General features: G+C 37.1%; 1 protein-coding gene across 5 annotated transcripts in view; it reads right to left on the bottom strand.

The window, feature by feature from the left end:
* LOC121286953 (casein kinase I) overlaps positions 1-15,879 on the bottom strand; it is a 106,179-nt gene that overhangs the window by 42,556 nt on the left and 47,744 nt on the right. For all 5 annotated transcript variants that reach the window (XM_041204290.1, XM_041204294.1, XM_041204291.1 and 2 more), the window contains 3 exons: positions 15,168-15,602; positions 6,545-6,585; positions 264-333 (listed from right to left, as the gene is read on the bottom strand). In XM_041204290.1, the coding sequence (XP_041060224.1) occupies positions 264-333; positions 6,545-6,585; positions 15,168-15,351 (295 nt within the window). In that variant the 5' untranslated portion in view covers positions 15,352-15,602. The remainder of the gene's footprint in view (positions 1-263; positions 334-6,544; positions 6,586-15,167; positions 15,603-15,879) is intronic.

Raw genomic sequence — 15,879 nt, 5'->3', positions numbered from 1 at the left:
AAATACTGAGAAGACAGGAGTCATCGCCTACTGTTCCCACCACAAATTCCAGTGCCTAGCTTTCGACTCGAGGGGAGTTACTCTGGGTTTGTAAGTTTTCCTTCCCAAAAAAAAAAGTTAATACAAACCCTTGGACAAAACCAAATATTCAAAATCAAAATTTTAACAAAACTATTCAAGATACTAATTTTGCAAATTACTACTATACAAAAGACAGGCATTTCCAAACAACCACCTCATCAATTACGAAACTCATTTCCTACCTGCATTGCCGAGCTGTTTGTAGAATCTGTACTCTAAATGAAGTTGCGGAGCCCTGGATTTTATAGGTTCCTAGGAAACATGTAAAATAATATTGGTACCTTTAGAATTTGTTAAATTTAACAGTTTTCACAGTTCATTCAAATGGTGAAGGATAATTAAAATGCTTGAATTTCCTTAGCAGGTCAAAATTGGCTGATATCAAACTTCAATCAGCTATGACTTGTGATGGAACAATGAAGTTTCTTTTATATCTTCCAATGAGATAGAAACTGTTTTTTTCTAAAATGCAAGTAAATGCCAGAAATTAATTGTCTATGGCAATAGGCAAAGCCAACTGATTTGACATCAAGAGTACAGCATTTTTGTTCTAAGTGCTAATTAAAATTTTACATAGCCAAAGTATTAGCAGTAAGAGAACCTGTTAATTAGCAAAACATACACCATGCCCTACCAGTATGCTATTAATCAGAAGTCTCACAACAGGTCTAACTTCAGGTGGTTATGGAATGAACAGCTGAGGAACACTCCAACAGGCATTAGCTCTGACTGGAGACCTGAACTCTCTGGTGTATTGAAAACTTGTATCACTTACATAGAGCGATACATTGCAAAGGTCCTTGAAAGGCTTTCAGTTACAGAGTCACAGAATTGTTGCAGTGCAGGAGATGGCTATTTGGCCCATTGTGTCTGCACCAGCTCTCCGAATGAGCATTATAACTTAGTGCCATTCTCCTGCTTTTTCCCTGTAACACTGCACATTATTTGAATAGAAATAATCATCTAATGCCCTCTCGAATGCCTCGATGGAACCTGCCTCCACCACACTTCGAGGCAGTGCTTTTCAGACCCAACCATTCGTTGTGTGAAAAAGTTTTTTCTCACACTGCATTCGCTTTTTTTGAGAATCATTTTAAATCTGTGCCCTCTCATTCTCAATCCTTTCACGAGTGGGAACAGTTTATCCCCAACTACTCTGTCCAGTTCCTTCATGATTTTGAACACCTCTATCAAATCACCTCTTAGCCTTCTCCTCTCCAAGGAGAACAGTCCCAACTTATCTTCATAACTGAAGTTTCACACCCCTGAAACTATTCTTGTAAACCTATTCTGCAAACTTAAAACTTAAGACAAACTGTTCTGAAAGGAATATTTTAATCCACATAAAACGGATTATATTTTCATTGTCCTAAGTGCCATTGTGCTCATAGCTTCCTATGCCTATGTATTATTCAATCCATACATAATGGTTTACAATCTATACATACAGGATGGTGTGGTATTTTCATTTTTCAAAAGAATACAGTGGACATCCCATATGACTACCTGTGGCCAAAGCTGCAATTAGGGATTACAGTTAGAGGTCATTGTTAATCCAGGACATGCTAGTCCAGTGAATGCAATATAAAAGATTTGCAGATTTCAGGTCTTGGGATAATTAGTCATCTACAGAAAATGCCTTACACCATGAACATGGAGGTTTTAGGGAAATTCTTAACTATAGAGTGACTTGTAGGTCAGAAGCAATTAGCTGAACAAAGTGTTAAAGGATCTCTACCATTTTGTATCCAGTACACTCATGGCTATAAATCACTTCATGTTTAATTCAATTAATATAGGAATTTGCCAACCCTAATTGTCCATAAACCTTTTAACATTAATGTAATGGCTCCAGAGAGTGAATCTATCCCAACCTCTTTAGCCAGCTTACCTCCCTCCATCAGATAGAAACAAAGCTGGCAATTCAAGTAGCTGTTTAACAAATCATTACTGCCAAAAGAAGATGAGTCAAACCATTTATGCTCCTATAAACATATTTATCATCAGCTCCACTTTCAAAAAGTTCTCTCTATTCCTCCAGTCACATGCTAAAAATAACAATCTTGCAATTTATACTAATTTGATACAGCACTGCTTTGTTACTTCCAAATGCATTAGTGATAAATGCATGCAAATATTGAAAATAATTTTTCTGTATTTATTTGCTAACTGAATGTTAATCAGATGTATGTTTTTCAGTTTTCAAATTTACCATTGTTACCTCCAGTAACAAACTCTGCCAGTAGCTAACATTTACACAGAGCTAAACGATCCCATCATTTTGTTGTTAATAATGTAAGTCACAAGAACAGCAATCAAAGTTAGGAGATGCAGTCTAAGTCACAAACAAAACATTAGTGGCCACTTTTATATGCTTCACTAATCATGTATAGAAAACAATTTATTAGAAAACCAATTATGAAGTACTAGTCACTGGCATTTTGACAATTAGCTTTGATTGAGCCAATGAAGTTATTAAACATACACACAAAAGTTGGAGTTTAAGAAAAAGTTTGGATCCTGAAGTAAGGCTTCAAGCCAAATTTGAAAATCAAGTCCCAACACCTAATGCAAGACTGGTCAAAAACAAGCTCCCCTTTCAAAATTTAAATCAAGTGATAAAAAGGGATACAATACTTTAATATTATGGCTACACCAAATAGAAATGTACACACTGACCACCAGAAGGCACTCAGCAGCTGCATCATCTGCCCTCAGAGTTCCTTCTCCTTATATCAGTGAGCTGAGATCTAAAACATAGTGAGGCAAAACGCCAAACCCCTACATCTGCATGCTGGTACTCTAAAGTACCACAACCACTCTGCTGCTGAGAATTTACTCAAGTTGAAATGTATAATTATGAATGTTATTCTTATAGACAGAGAGAGATAATGATTAGCTTGGAGGTCATGTAGTCCCATGTGTATTGGCAGGGGAAAAAAGATCACCCGACCTGAATTCCATTGTTTTTGGGTGAGCATGACACCATTCAATAATAAGCCTTTTTGTTTTAATGCGTACAGTAAACAATGAAATTCATATTACAATGTTAAGTGTGCTTAGGAGCTACTAACTTAGGACCACCAAGTAGTAGGAAATATATAGGGGAGCAGATTTTCAGGGAAGTTACAGAGAATTGCAAGAACTATTGAATAATGAAAATGGGGCTTCAACCATCCTAATAAAGACAGGGATAGTAATGGTGTAAATGGAAGAAGGGAAAGACTTTCTGAAATGTGGCCAGGAGAATTTTGAGCAGTACATTTCCAACCAGACGAAGAAGGAGGCATTGGAGGATTTGGTTCCGGTTAATGAAGGGATCAAGTGTCAGTAAAGGGACATTTAAAGAGCAGTGATCATGAGGTTGAGATCTGCTGTGGAAAATGGCAAGAAGCAATCTAGAGTAAAAATATTTAATTGTGAGAGGCTGATTTCAATGGGTTCAGAGATTATCTATTCTAGGTAAATTTGAATCAAATATTGGCATGCAAAATTGCATTAAAACAATGTGCTGCCTTTAAAAGGAGATGGTTCAGGTACAGTTGAGGTACATCACCATGAGGGGGAGAGATAGGCCACCAAAGCCAGAGCTCCCTCAATGACAAAAATGAGAGAGTAAAATGAAGCAGATAAAAGGGGGCATATGACAGATGTCAGGTTGTTATACAAGAAAGGACCAGGTTGAATATAGACAGCTCAGAGAGGAAATGAAAAAGCAAATAAGAGGGTCAAAGAAAGAGCATGAGAAGAGACTGGCAGCTAACATAAAAGGGAGTCCAAAAGTATTCTATTAGCAAAAAAATAGTAAAAGTCAGTCGGAGGAGGGGTGGGACTGATTAAGGACCAAATGGGAGACCTAAGCATGGAAGCTGAGGGCATGGTTAAGTTGCTAAGTGAACACTTTGCATCTGTCTTTACCAAGGAAATGATGCTACCAAAGTCATTGTGTAAGAGGTAGTTGAGATATGAGATGGGCTAAAAATAGATGGGTGGAAGTACAAGGAAGTTTAGCTGTACTTAAAAGTTGGTAATTCACCAGGGCTGGATGGGATGCATAAGAGGATGCTGAAGCAAGTAAAGGTGGAAATTGTGGAGGGACTGGCTACAACCTTCCAATCCTCCTTAGATATATGTGGGTGATTGCAGAGGGCTGCAGAATTGCAAATATTACACCCTTGTCCAAAAAAATGAAAGAGGGGATAAAACCCAGCAGCTACTGACAAGTCACTTCAGCCTCTGTTGTGGGTGGGTGGGTGGGTGGGTGGGGGGGGGGAGAGCTTTTAGAAATGATAATCCGGGCAAAATTAACTATCACCAAGCCAAATCGTGTCTAAATAACAGTTTTTTTGATGAGGTAACACACAGGTTTGATGAGATTGAAATAGTGTACATGAACTTTCAAAGGACATTTGATAATAGCCCACATAACAGGTTTGTTGGAAGCCCATGGGATAAAAGGGACAGTGGCAACATGGATACGAAGTTGGCTGAATGACAGGAGAGTAGTGGCGAACAGTCGTTTTTCGGATTGGACAAAGGGTATACAGTGGTGTACCTCAGAGATCAGTATTAGAAACAATTTCTAATCTATATTAATGGATTACACTTTGGAGTACAGGGCAAAATTTCAACATTTGCAGATGATACAAAACTTGCAAGTATAGTGAACTGTGAGAAGAATAGTGATAGATTTCAAGAGAACATAGACAAACTGGTATGATGGGAAGTCATATGGCAGATGCCATTAATACAGAGAAATGCATTTTGGTAGGAAGAACAAGGAGCAGCAATATAAACTAAAGGATATAATTCTAAATGAAGGTGTAAGGATGATGTAGAGAGAGCTGGAAGTATATGTACATACAAATCATTAAAAAGTGGCTGGGCAGGCTGAGAAAGTCATTAAAAAGGCATATGGGATCCTGAGCTTTTGTAAATAGAGGCAAAAGCAAGGAAGTTATTAACCTTTATATAACACTGGTTCAACCTCAACTGGAGTATTGTGTCCAATTCTGGCACCATACATTAGGAAGGATGTGAAAGCTTTAAAGAGCATGCAGAAAAGATTTGCAATAAAGATTCCAGGAATGAGGAACTTCAGTTAGATCAACAGACTGGAGAAGTTGGGGCTGTTTTTCCTAGAGGAGAGGTTGAGGGCATATTTGATAGAGGCGTTCAAAATCATGAGGGGTCGAGATAGAATAGATAGAAACGGTTCCCATTAGCAGGAGGATCTAGAACCAAGGGACTTTGATTTGGCAAAACAGGCAAAAGAATCATTTAAAAAAAAATGCAGCGAGGGTTTATGATCTGGAATTCACTGCCAAAAAAAAAGTGGTGGAAGGAGATTCAATTGTGGTTTTCCAAAGGGAATTGGATAAGCACCTGTAGGGAATAAGCTGCTCTTGCAGAGGACCAACACCAACTCAACAGATTACAGCACAGAAGGTCATTCTATAGTTCTATCAATTTTTTTGGGAAGGACACTCAAAAACTGTAGACTATCGATTAAAAAATGTTTTGGGATGTGGAGTGCAATTATCATATTGTCTTAACTGCCCTGAACTACTGCAGATGGAAAGCAACGCTTAGCAGTTCCATAAGTGCTTACATTCCCTTCCCTCAAGTACAACTGGGTAGGTTTATAAAAGAGTTTATTTTCTTGGCACCAACTAACTAATTACCAGATTTAATTACTTCAACTCACAACATGTCACAGGTTGACTTGAACTCATGATCACTAGATTGCTAGTCCGCTACCAGAACCAATCCATTATATTTTCATCTATTTTAAGTACTGAAATACACTTGCAAATACCCCGGAAAAACAGTTAACACAATTTGATTACCTGCACTGCATAGAATACAGTTTTACTGCTGGGCAGAATAATGCCACATTTCGTTCCATGATGAATGTGAGGGGTATAATGTTCTAAAGCATGATAAAATTGTACTTTATAATCAAGAATGATCCTAGAGTGTTTTACAAAGCACTTGTACTTTCAGTTTTATATTGTCATCTAAATGTGGCTCACCAGCGCCATCCAAATTTGGAATTGCATTATGACCCTACAAGCATTTCTAGTCAAATTGTTCTTTTTTTAAAAAAAAAAGTGAAATCGGAGGGAAAGTTTAATTTTTTTTGGCACTGGAACATACAAATTATCAATTCATGCTATCTTATCTGTAGTAATCGCTGATTTCACTTTACTGTGTGTTAATGTGTACACATTGGCCCAGCAGATTTTCAGCCTTTCCTCTCATTCAAACACTTGTCATTGTTTGGTGTGTAATTTTAACTATTGTTCAATTTCTAGGCTTTTTGTTGAAATCAAAATAGTACTAACATTCACTTCTGAAACCACCGGTTCAGGGATTCAGCATTATTGCTGCTATTCACACACGTTAAGAGAGCTATATTTGTAGCATACCCAGGTATTTATGGAACATAAATACAACTTACCAGTTTGATGGCCACATATTCATTTGTGTACAAATTCTTTCCTGAGTAAAATACGTGAAAAGAGCAATGAGTTAAAAAAAAATTGTAGGAGATGATTCAACAGTAATGCAGTATTGCTGTTAATTCAGGTTGACATGCAAATTCCTTTGTAATAATGCTTTACTTGTAGGAAAACAAAAATACCTAATTTATGGATGTCATTTTATAATATTAATCATGGGCAGGGGTTTGAGTTAGGTATAACTAGTAAATGCAATTCAACCAAAATCAAGCTAACCAGCAAAAAAGATCGAGTAATTTTAAACACAAATTACATTTCGCACAAACTGAGTTTCCACAATTGTTTGCACCAGTTTAATAAAAACATTGCCCACAAAACTGGTCGCACTCCGAGATCTAATTCACCACCATTTGCAAATTTCCACTAATTGCGCCTGTTTGAGGCTGTTCAAGGAGTCTTTATTTGAAGCTTTTTTAAAAAAAAATGCACAAGGATAACAACGGACATGTTTTGAAAGCTTTTAAACAAACAATGGTCTGGATTTTAAGGTGATAATCACAATGAAACTGTCAGCATTCAAAGTCATCACTCTGCGAAACTGACAGTAACCTTTGTCGTCAACACATGTGCAGTTAAAGCCAGGAATCTGCAAGTTACTGGCATCAATTCCCCGCTCTCCACAGGGTGTGCTATTGAAATACTCAGGTGGAAATCTTATAGCAAATCACTGAATTAACGTAAACATCCACTTTTTAACATTATTATTCTTACTTAAAACTTGCACTGTGGTGTATGTGTAACTGAGTTTTTAAACAGTGTGTTAAGTCAGAATTACTATTGAACGGTCCCTCTGGCCCTGAAAAGTTAAATTTAAATTTGTGGAATGTTAATTTCACAATTCCATGAATGTTTGTTTATATTGCAGCTTCTGCATTAAATCCATGTGTATGGACCAACCTTCATTTCAATTTCGGTGAAATTATAAAAATGAATGATAAAAAAAAAGCTTGCTGCTTCTTGGATTGCTGAATGTGAGAATTCTTTAAGGTAACTGGCTGCTTAGCCTATTTAAAGTCATTATCACTAGACTTCAGAGGTCCCATTTAGGTGGTCCTAGAATGAAATTGATGTCAGTAAAGACGAAACCTATGCTACAGAGCTTGTTACATCTTTGTGGGCAGCTTTCCTTGAGGTCAGTGGCATGTACCGTCACTTTGCCACTGACAGCAAATTCCAGGCAAAAGCGTTTAAAATTTAGCTGCTGTACACCAATATAACTAGTAAATGGCTCTGTATAGTTTTCCAAAGTCAATTTCAGTTATTTAAAGCCAAGTTACTCAGGTGGCGAACTAAACATACTGATTAAAATGCTTATTTTGGTGATAAAACCTATTTTCATTTGTATTAATAAAACTACACCAAATTACCACATTTAAAAAAAAAATGAAAAATTTTATATAATTATGTTCTGAAACAATGCTCAAGTGCACTGTTTCGTGGCAGATTTTACTTTTGGCAAAATGCAAACAAGTTTGGCCAGAAACTTGGCAAAAAAAATACTTCTCAAGACAAGCTCAATTTTGAGCGCAATCTACACCCAAATTGCAACTGCACCCAAAGCAAAAACTCCGGTATGTATAAGAATAAATACTGGTGATGAGTCCATTAATGTTTCATCAGTTTGGTCTTCTTCCCAAAACACTTATTTCAAAGAGTGGGAGAGCATTTCCCAGTGTCTTGGCCAACATTTACCCATTAGCCAACAAATTGAATGCAGTGTTTAGAAAACTATGTTTCTGAAACCATAACAGCGACAGTATTTCAAAAATACACCACTGGCTTATAAAGTGTTTTATAAATTCTCTCTTTCCTTATGAGTCAAGAGAGGCTGTTCTAAAATTATATCTGGCCTTCGTGAGATTACATCTGCAGCCATGACTAAAGCCCTATTTGAAAAAGAATAACGAGTTATTGGAAGGAGTGCAAAGGATAATTTAAAGGCTAATTCTAGAATTAAAAGGACAGGAGTATGAGGGGAGGCTAAATACCTTTGAAAAGAGTGGTGATTTGAACTAAGATTTATTATAAAGGCTTTGTGGAATGTGGATTTAGATAATTATTTGTGTACAAAATTCACTAACCAGGGCTCATGGTTTCAACTTAAGAATGACAGGAGTATCTGGCAAGATTCAAAAAGGAGGCTATAATAATTCCTGTCAGTAAACAGGATCCAGAGTTACTAGATTTAGAAATAAATCGGTGCATTCTTGAGAGAAATTGCATAGATAGGCTATCTTGCTCAAATCTTGTTACCATTTCTCAAAACTCAGCAACTTATTTAAATCTCCAAGGAGCTGATGTACAGCTCATATACGAAACAAGAAAGTAAGTAAGTAGTTGACAGCTTATGTTGAACAAAGCACACTGAACAGAAGAATATTCTCTGCAACTATAGTAATTTCCACACACAGCAATTTTACTCTATGCAAGGTCTTCTGCAATCAGGAAGTATTATTTTACTTTACTGTTTATTGCATTTATATTTCCAGACGGAATTACATACATACGAGGATGATAAAAATGTCTTCTCATTTGACTTGATCTTTGTACTGTGGATAAAAAAGCTGACTGCTCTTCCATCTCAAAATGAGGAAATCAAAGTCTGCAGGGTGGATGAGCAAACTGACCACAGCACCACAGTACAGGAGGCTAGTCAAGTTGGGCGGGAGTAGAAAAGAATGGTAATGGTAGGAGGCAGCATAGTCAAGGGGATAGATACAGTTCTCTGCAGCCATGACTGGAAGTTCCGAAGATTGTGCTGCCTGCCCAGTGTCACAAGTTCAGGACGTCTTCTCATGGCTGAAGAACAGAAGGGGGACAATCCAGTTGTCATTCATCAACAACAAACAACATTGGTAAGTTTAGACACAGGTTATTAGGTCTAGTTCAAGGTTATAGAGGTGAATACGTGGTTATAAAGAGCAGTGTGGGACACTGGCAGAAGTACTGGAACAGGAAGGTACTGTATCATTGAGATGGACTCCACCTGAACTCGGTCGGTCCTAGCAGAAAGAATAAACAGGGTAGTCAAGAGGTTTTAAACCAGTAAATTGTGGGGAATTGGGGAGGGTTCAAGTGAAAAAGGCAGGAGGATAATAGTCTGAAAACAAACAAAAAGGAAAGAAAGTAGAGCAAATTGTGCTTTAGGTGCTGCATGTAATAGGAAAGCTAAATGATATAAAGAAATTAAACCAGGAGAGAGAAATAAATTTGTCTGTAAAACATTAAGCAGGAGGAGCACAGGGGCATAAGGCACAAACTGAATTAATTGAAGGTGCAAATTCAATTTGGAGGATATAACACAGTAGCCATTACTGAGACACATTTTAAATGGTCAAGACGGGGAACTAAATATACCAGGCTTGTAAGGTCTATAGGAAAGGTTGGTAATATGGTTGAGGGGCTGAAGTAGCCTTGTTGGTTGAGGAAAAAAATCGCTTCAAAGTCAAGTGATATAATAAGGTAAGCATGCAGTGTATACTTACAGAATTAAAAAATAGAAAAGGATTTAAGCATGTAGTAGGAGTTGTGTATAGACTCTCTTGTAGCAGCTTTGAAGTTGCAGATTGTATCAATGCAAATGTTTAAACCAGCAGGTAGCAAAGGCAGAGTGATTTTCATAGAGACTGGGGTAAAGAGACTAGCATATGTCAAGGTAGGGAATTTGTTGTGCATGTCTGGAACAGTTTGCTGGAGCAACATGACCTAGAACCTAACAAGGGAGTATGTCATGCTCGATTCTGTAATGATTTAGTTAACAGCTGATTGGTGTATGAACAATTAGCTAATAGCGATCATAATGTGTAATAACACATAACAGCTAAGATTTTAGATTCAACGAAGGTTGACTTCTATGGATGAGACAGAGGCAGCCTGCAGTAAACCAGACAAATCGGTTCATTGGTAAAACAACAGATCAGTGGTCCTGTCCAATAAAATAACTTACTCTGACACAGAGCCAGTTTATACCCCTAAGAGGAAAGGGCTATATTTGCCAAAAAAAAAAGCCATGGGCAACTAAAGAGATAAAAGACAGCAGAGGTATACAAAAATGTAAAAACAGAAAAGATCCTGGAGATGGGAAAGTTACAAATAACAGCAAAGGTCCCAGTGTATAAAGCAGGGTCCCAGTGTATAACCTTCCAAAGTTTTCTTGACTGAGGAACCACTTCTTTGAAAATTACACTATTTAAGAAAGGTGGCAGAGGGAAACAAGAGAATTATTGTCCAGTTAATCTAAAATCGGTTGCCAGGAAATTGCGAGAGGCTATAACTAAGGATAGTGCGATTGAATACGTTGAAAATTTTCAGCTGTTTGGAGACAAGTAACATGGATTTGTTAAGTGTAGCACCTGCCCAATAAACCATTTTCAGGATCTTTTCTATTTATACATTTTTGTATACCTCTGCTGTCTTTTATCTCTTTAGTTGGCCATGGCTTTTTTGGCAAATATAGCCCTTTCCTCTTAGGAGTATAAACTTTTTTTTTGAAGAGATGACTACAGAGTGAACAAGGGGGTAGCCATGGAATCCAAGAGGCATTCAATAAAGCACCTCATGAGAGTGTTAGCTAAAGTTGAAGCCCCTGGAATTATTGAACCAGTCAGCAAATTAGTTAAGCGGCAGGAGACAGAGTTGGGATCATAGGCAGGTACTTTAATTGGCAAAACATGACCAGTAGTGTCCCACAAGGATCTGTATTGGGCCCTCAATTGTTCAATGTCGATAGAAAGTCACATGCCCAAACTTGCTAATGGCACAAAAGATAGACAATATTGTAGCAATGAAGATGGAAGCATAAAATTACAAAGAGATATTAATACATTAAGTGAATGGGCAAAACTGTGGCAAATTGATTTCAATGGAGGCAAATGCAAGGTCATCCATTTCAGACTGAAGGACAACAGAATGGGATTCTTCCTAATTGGCGAAAAGATAGAAACAGTGGAGTCCAAAGAGACATGGATGTCCAGGTAAACAGTGTTCCATCTACAAGGTGCACTGCAGAAACTTACCAAGGAACCTTAGGCAGCACCTTCCAAACTGCTACCATCTAGAAGGACAAGGGCAGCAGATACATGGGAACACCACCAACTGGAAGTTCCCCTCCAAGCCACTCACCATCCTGACTTGGAAATATATCTCTACTCCTTCACTATCACCAGGTCAAAATCCTGGAACTCCCTCCCAAGGCACTGCAGTGGTTCAAGAAGCCAACTCACCACCATCTTCTCAAGGGCTATTAGGGATGGGAAATAAATGCTGGCCTATCCACATCCCATAGATGAATAAAAAAAAGACTTGATGTCCAGGTAAACAGATCACTAAAATGCTATGAACAGATACAGAAAATAATCAAAAGGCTAATGGAATTTTAGCCTTTGTATCTGGAGGGATAGAATACAAGGAGATTGAAGTCTATAGATAGACCTATACAAATAGGGCCTACCAAGCAGGAATATTGTGAGCAGTTCTAGACATCACACCTTAGGGAAGATATACTGGAGGGGGTGCGGCATAGGTTTACCAGAATGACACCTGGGCATCCAAGGGTTAAATTACGAGGAGAGATTACACAACTAGGGTTGTATTCCTCGGAATGTAGAAGTTAAGAAATGATTTGATCAATTTTTTCACAATATTAAAGGGAAACAGATATGATAGTTGGTGGGGGCGGGGGGGGGGAATAATTTCCACTGGTTGAGGAGTCTAGGACTAGGGGTCATAATCTAAAAATTGGATGGAGTCAAACTAGGAAAAAACACTTCATGTAAAAGTGGCAGAAGTTTGGACCTCATCCACAAATGACAACTGATGCTAGAGCAATTGTCAATTTTAAATCTGATAATAGTTTCCTATTACTCAAAGAAGTTAAGGGATAAGGAGCAAAGGCAGTATATGGAGTTAGGCCACAGGTGAGCCATGACCTCACTGAATGGGAGAAAACAGGCTCAAGAGGTTAAATGGCCTTCTCTGTTTTTTATGTACAATTTACTATTAATTCAAACTTGCTTAACAAATTAGTTTAAAGCATCAACTTCTGAGCCTTATTTATATTGCTTATTCAAAGCACTGGATAAGAAAAAAAAAATTAGAGAAATTTCATGCCAATTTTAGTTCCAGCAGAAGCACAGTAACTTTAGTCAAATGTTACCCTTTCCACTCATTTTAGGTGATGAGGCCATTGAATTCAATGTTGAAAGGATACATTTGAGTTAGAAGCCAAATTTTGAAAGATCTCCCTTGATGACAAATAATGCATTGAAATTTTAATTGGCCTGATAATTATTCTGAATTGATATGATACAGTATTTGATTACTTATTCAGGTTTCAACAATGTAGTTCCTCTCTACCCTTTCAACACACTAAATATTGAAAGCACTAAAATAGAAAGGTGCAAATTTTAGTATCCAACAGAAATGATGTACATTAGAGCATGAACAGTCACTTTCACTGAAGGTAGCTAACTCAGTAGGGCTTCTGATATTTAGCTACATTGTATATGTGAGTACAAAGATGCTGAATTTAAACATGGGGTCTTAGTTAGATATTTAACTAAAATACTTAAACTGATATATTGAGGCCATTTCAGAGTTTGACTTTGGACTCATCTGTAAGAGTCAGGCAGGCCTTCAAGGCCAAATTTTAGAATTACTTGGGGAAAAGAAAAGTAACCCGAATATCTAAAAATGCCTTTTGTACTGGTCAGTATGTTAATATTTTAGAAAGGTACTGGCAGACATTAGATTAACTGAGTGAATGCAGAAAGGAGAGGAACGCAGCTCTGAAAATCATAGCAAATTTGGCATATTCAGTTAAGGTATCTTCAACATAGTGTAACCATTGCACAGATCTGTAGGAGCTTTATTAGGCCTACTGATAAAAGTATGCATAAAAAACACAAATAATTATGCTTTAATGTTTGTCTACACCAGTACTATTCACCTCCCTTCATATATGGTATCTAAATTTGGAATGACCTACAACTGCACATCTATTTGTGTTTCTTACAATTTGGGTATAAGTAGAACAATAGTTGCATGATTGCACTTTACAAATCAGTGACAAAATTGAAGTTAGCAAATCCCACAGGTGAAGTCTGTGGACACAAATCCATTTAAGTACTTCATGCCCTTTTGTGTTGAATTTTTTTTAAAAATCGACATAATTAAATATTTCTAAGAAAGTTAAACATCTATTTTTATATATTTCATCAAGCAATTCAAAGTACTTCCCATATCATCTAATTTTTGATCTTAGGCCAAGTTACAGTTTTCTTATAATTAATTAATTTCATCCATGTGCAAAAGATTTAGGGGTTCAGGCTTAACTGCCCTTCTCTCAAAAGAATATTCCAAATAAAAGGCTCATGAAAACAGTGTCCCTTTCTGTAGAGCAAACTGTATTTAATTACTTCACATATGGTACTTACATTATACAAAACTCAAAAGCCTAAAGCTAAGTAGACCTCCTTAATCTAATTCAAATTTCATAAGAAATAGTGAATTGCTCGATACTATTTTGAGAGGACAACTGTAGCAACTTTGGCAAGTAAATACTTTGAACAGTTTTCCCACAATGGATTTTAAAAGGGACAAACAAAGAGCAAAGGAGAAAAAGACCCATCTTTTAACTGGTAACTATGCCAGAAGGGATAATACTTCTCTCTAACTGCATGTTCAAGAGGTATTTGCAACTGGCTTCAAATATTAGTAAATGTGTGAGACTTAATTCATAAAATTGTGTACCAATGCTTTCTCAGAAACAATATTAAGTGATCCATACGGCGGTTAGAAACGTGTTGCATAGATGTGAATTTGCAGAAGAGATTTAGCATAACAGCAGCAAGGCACTTTTGATATGTGGAAAAATTAGAGAATTTGGGACTCCTTTGGTTTGAAAAGAGGTCAAGAAGAATCATACAGGTCAAATAGCTAACGACTGTTCAAAGTCATTTGAAGGACTTAACATTCAAGCTGACTTGATTAGTAGAAAAGAATAGATCTACTCTTGATTAAGTCACCAAGAAAGGTGATTTCAGAAAGGGAATGCAAGGCAGAATGTACTTAATTAAAAGTTACAATTCAAGAAATATTAGGAAAAAAGTGGTACAAACAATAGATAAATATAGTGAAAATGAAAGTGCATGTCATTGATACTTCAGGAAGTGTCCAGTATAGTGATTCAAGGGTACTGAAGTGAAAACCAGAAGCATCAGGGAAATTAAACACAAAACATGGCTTTGACTGAATTTACAATTCAAATTCAGCACTCATATGAATTAATCCCCATGTTTACTAGGGTACAACAGTCTTGGCAAAACCTACACAAAACTAAGACAGCAAATGAAAATATGTACACTGCGCTCAGTAAAAGAGAACATCAGAACTGGAAAGGTTTACGTATATTCTGGATGTACAAGTACAACTTTAGTAAACAGACTAAGTATGAGTTCTTTGTAAGGCTACAGTTAGACATTCAGTTTCTAAGAGTCAATCATACAAAAAAAATTCACTCGTTTCTAAAAATAAGAGAGAATCAGCAATTCTGATGATTCTTACCTAGACGAAGCTCTCCAAAATTTCCACATCCAATCTTCTTCCCCACCCGAAAGTTGGGGCCCACCATTAAGACTCCAGAGCTGGTCCCCGTACTCCGGCCACAGTTGGTTCCCCGCCCACCGGATTTTGACATTCTTCTTGTTTCTTCCGTGTCACCCCTACCCCCTCTCTTATCAAAATCCATAAGTTTGTGATAGCCTGGCTTCTCCACGGTTACTTTGCCATGCAAACCAACAATGCCAAAACTTGGAATTTTAGAATATCATCACGGTTAAAACAATGGGCTACTACAAGTTTAGCACCACCAAAGGTCTTGACAAATCTTCCATTTTTGTCTTCTTTTGTACATTTTTTAAGAGACAACACATCCTCAAGTCAAATCGAAAACAGAGATGGAACAGCCAAATTTCTCCACCTTCCTTCTTTGGTGTAGACCTATGAAACAAGATAAATCAATGAGCACATTTTATGATGAAAGCAAAAACAACGTCTCAATGATAATGAATGAGAGGACTAAACAAATCTTTTCTGTTTCTTGTTAAACAGGATTATTGTAGGAGAGTTTGCAATAATTGAGGGATGAAGTTAAGTTGATCAATGCTGATACAAAGGCAAAGTACTGCGGATGCTGGAAATCCGAAATAAAAACAGAAAATGCTGGAAATACTCAGTCGGTCAGGTAACATCAATGGAGTGGAACAGGGTTAACATT

This window comes from Carcharodon carcharias, chromosome 14, assembly GCF_017639515.1.
Source record: "Carcharodon carcharias isolate sCarCar2 chromosome 14, sCarCar2.pri, whole genome shotgun sequence".
In the NCBI taxonomy this organism is placed as follows: domain Eukaryota; kingdom Metazoa; phylum Chordata; class Chondrichthyes; order Lamniformes; family Lamnidae; genus Carcharodon; species Carcharodon carcharias.
Note: the sequence above shows the minus strand (reverse complement) of the source record. Positions and strands in the feature narration are given on the sequence as shown.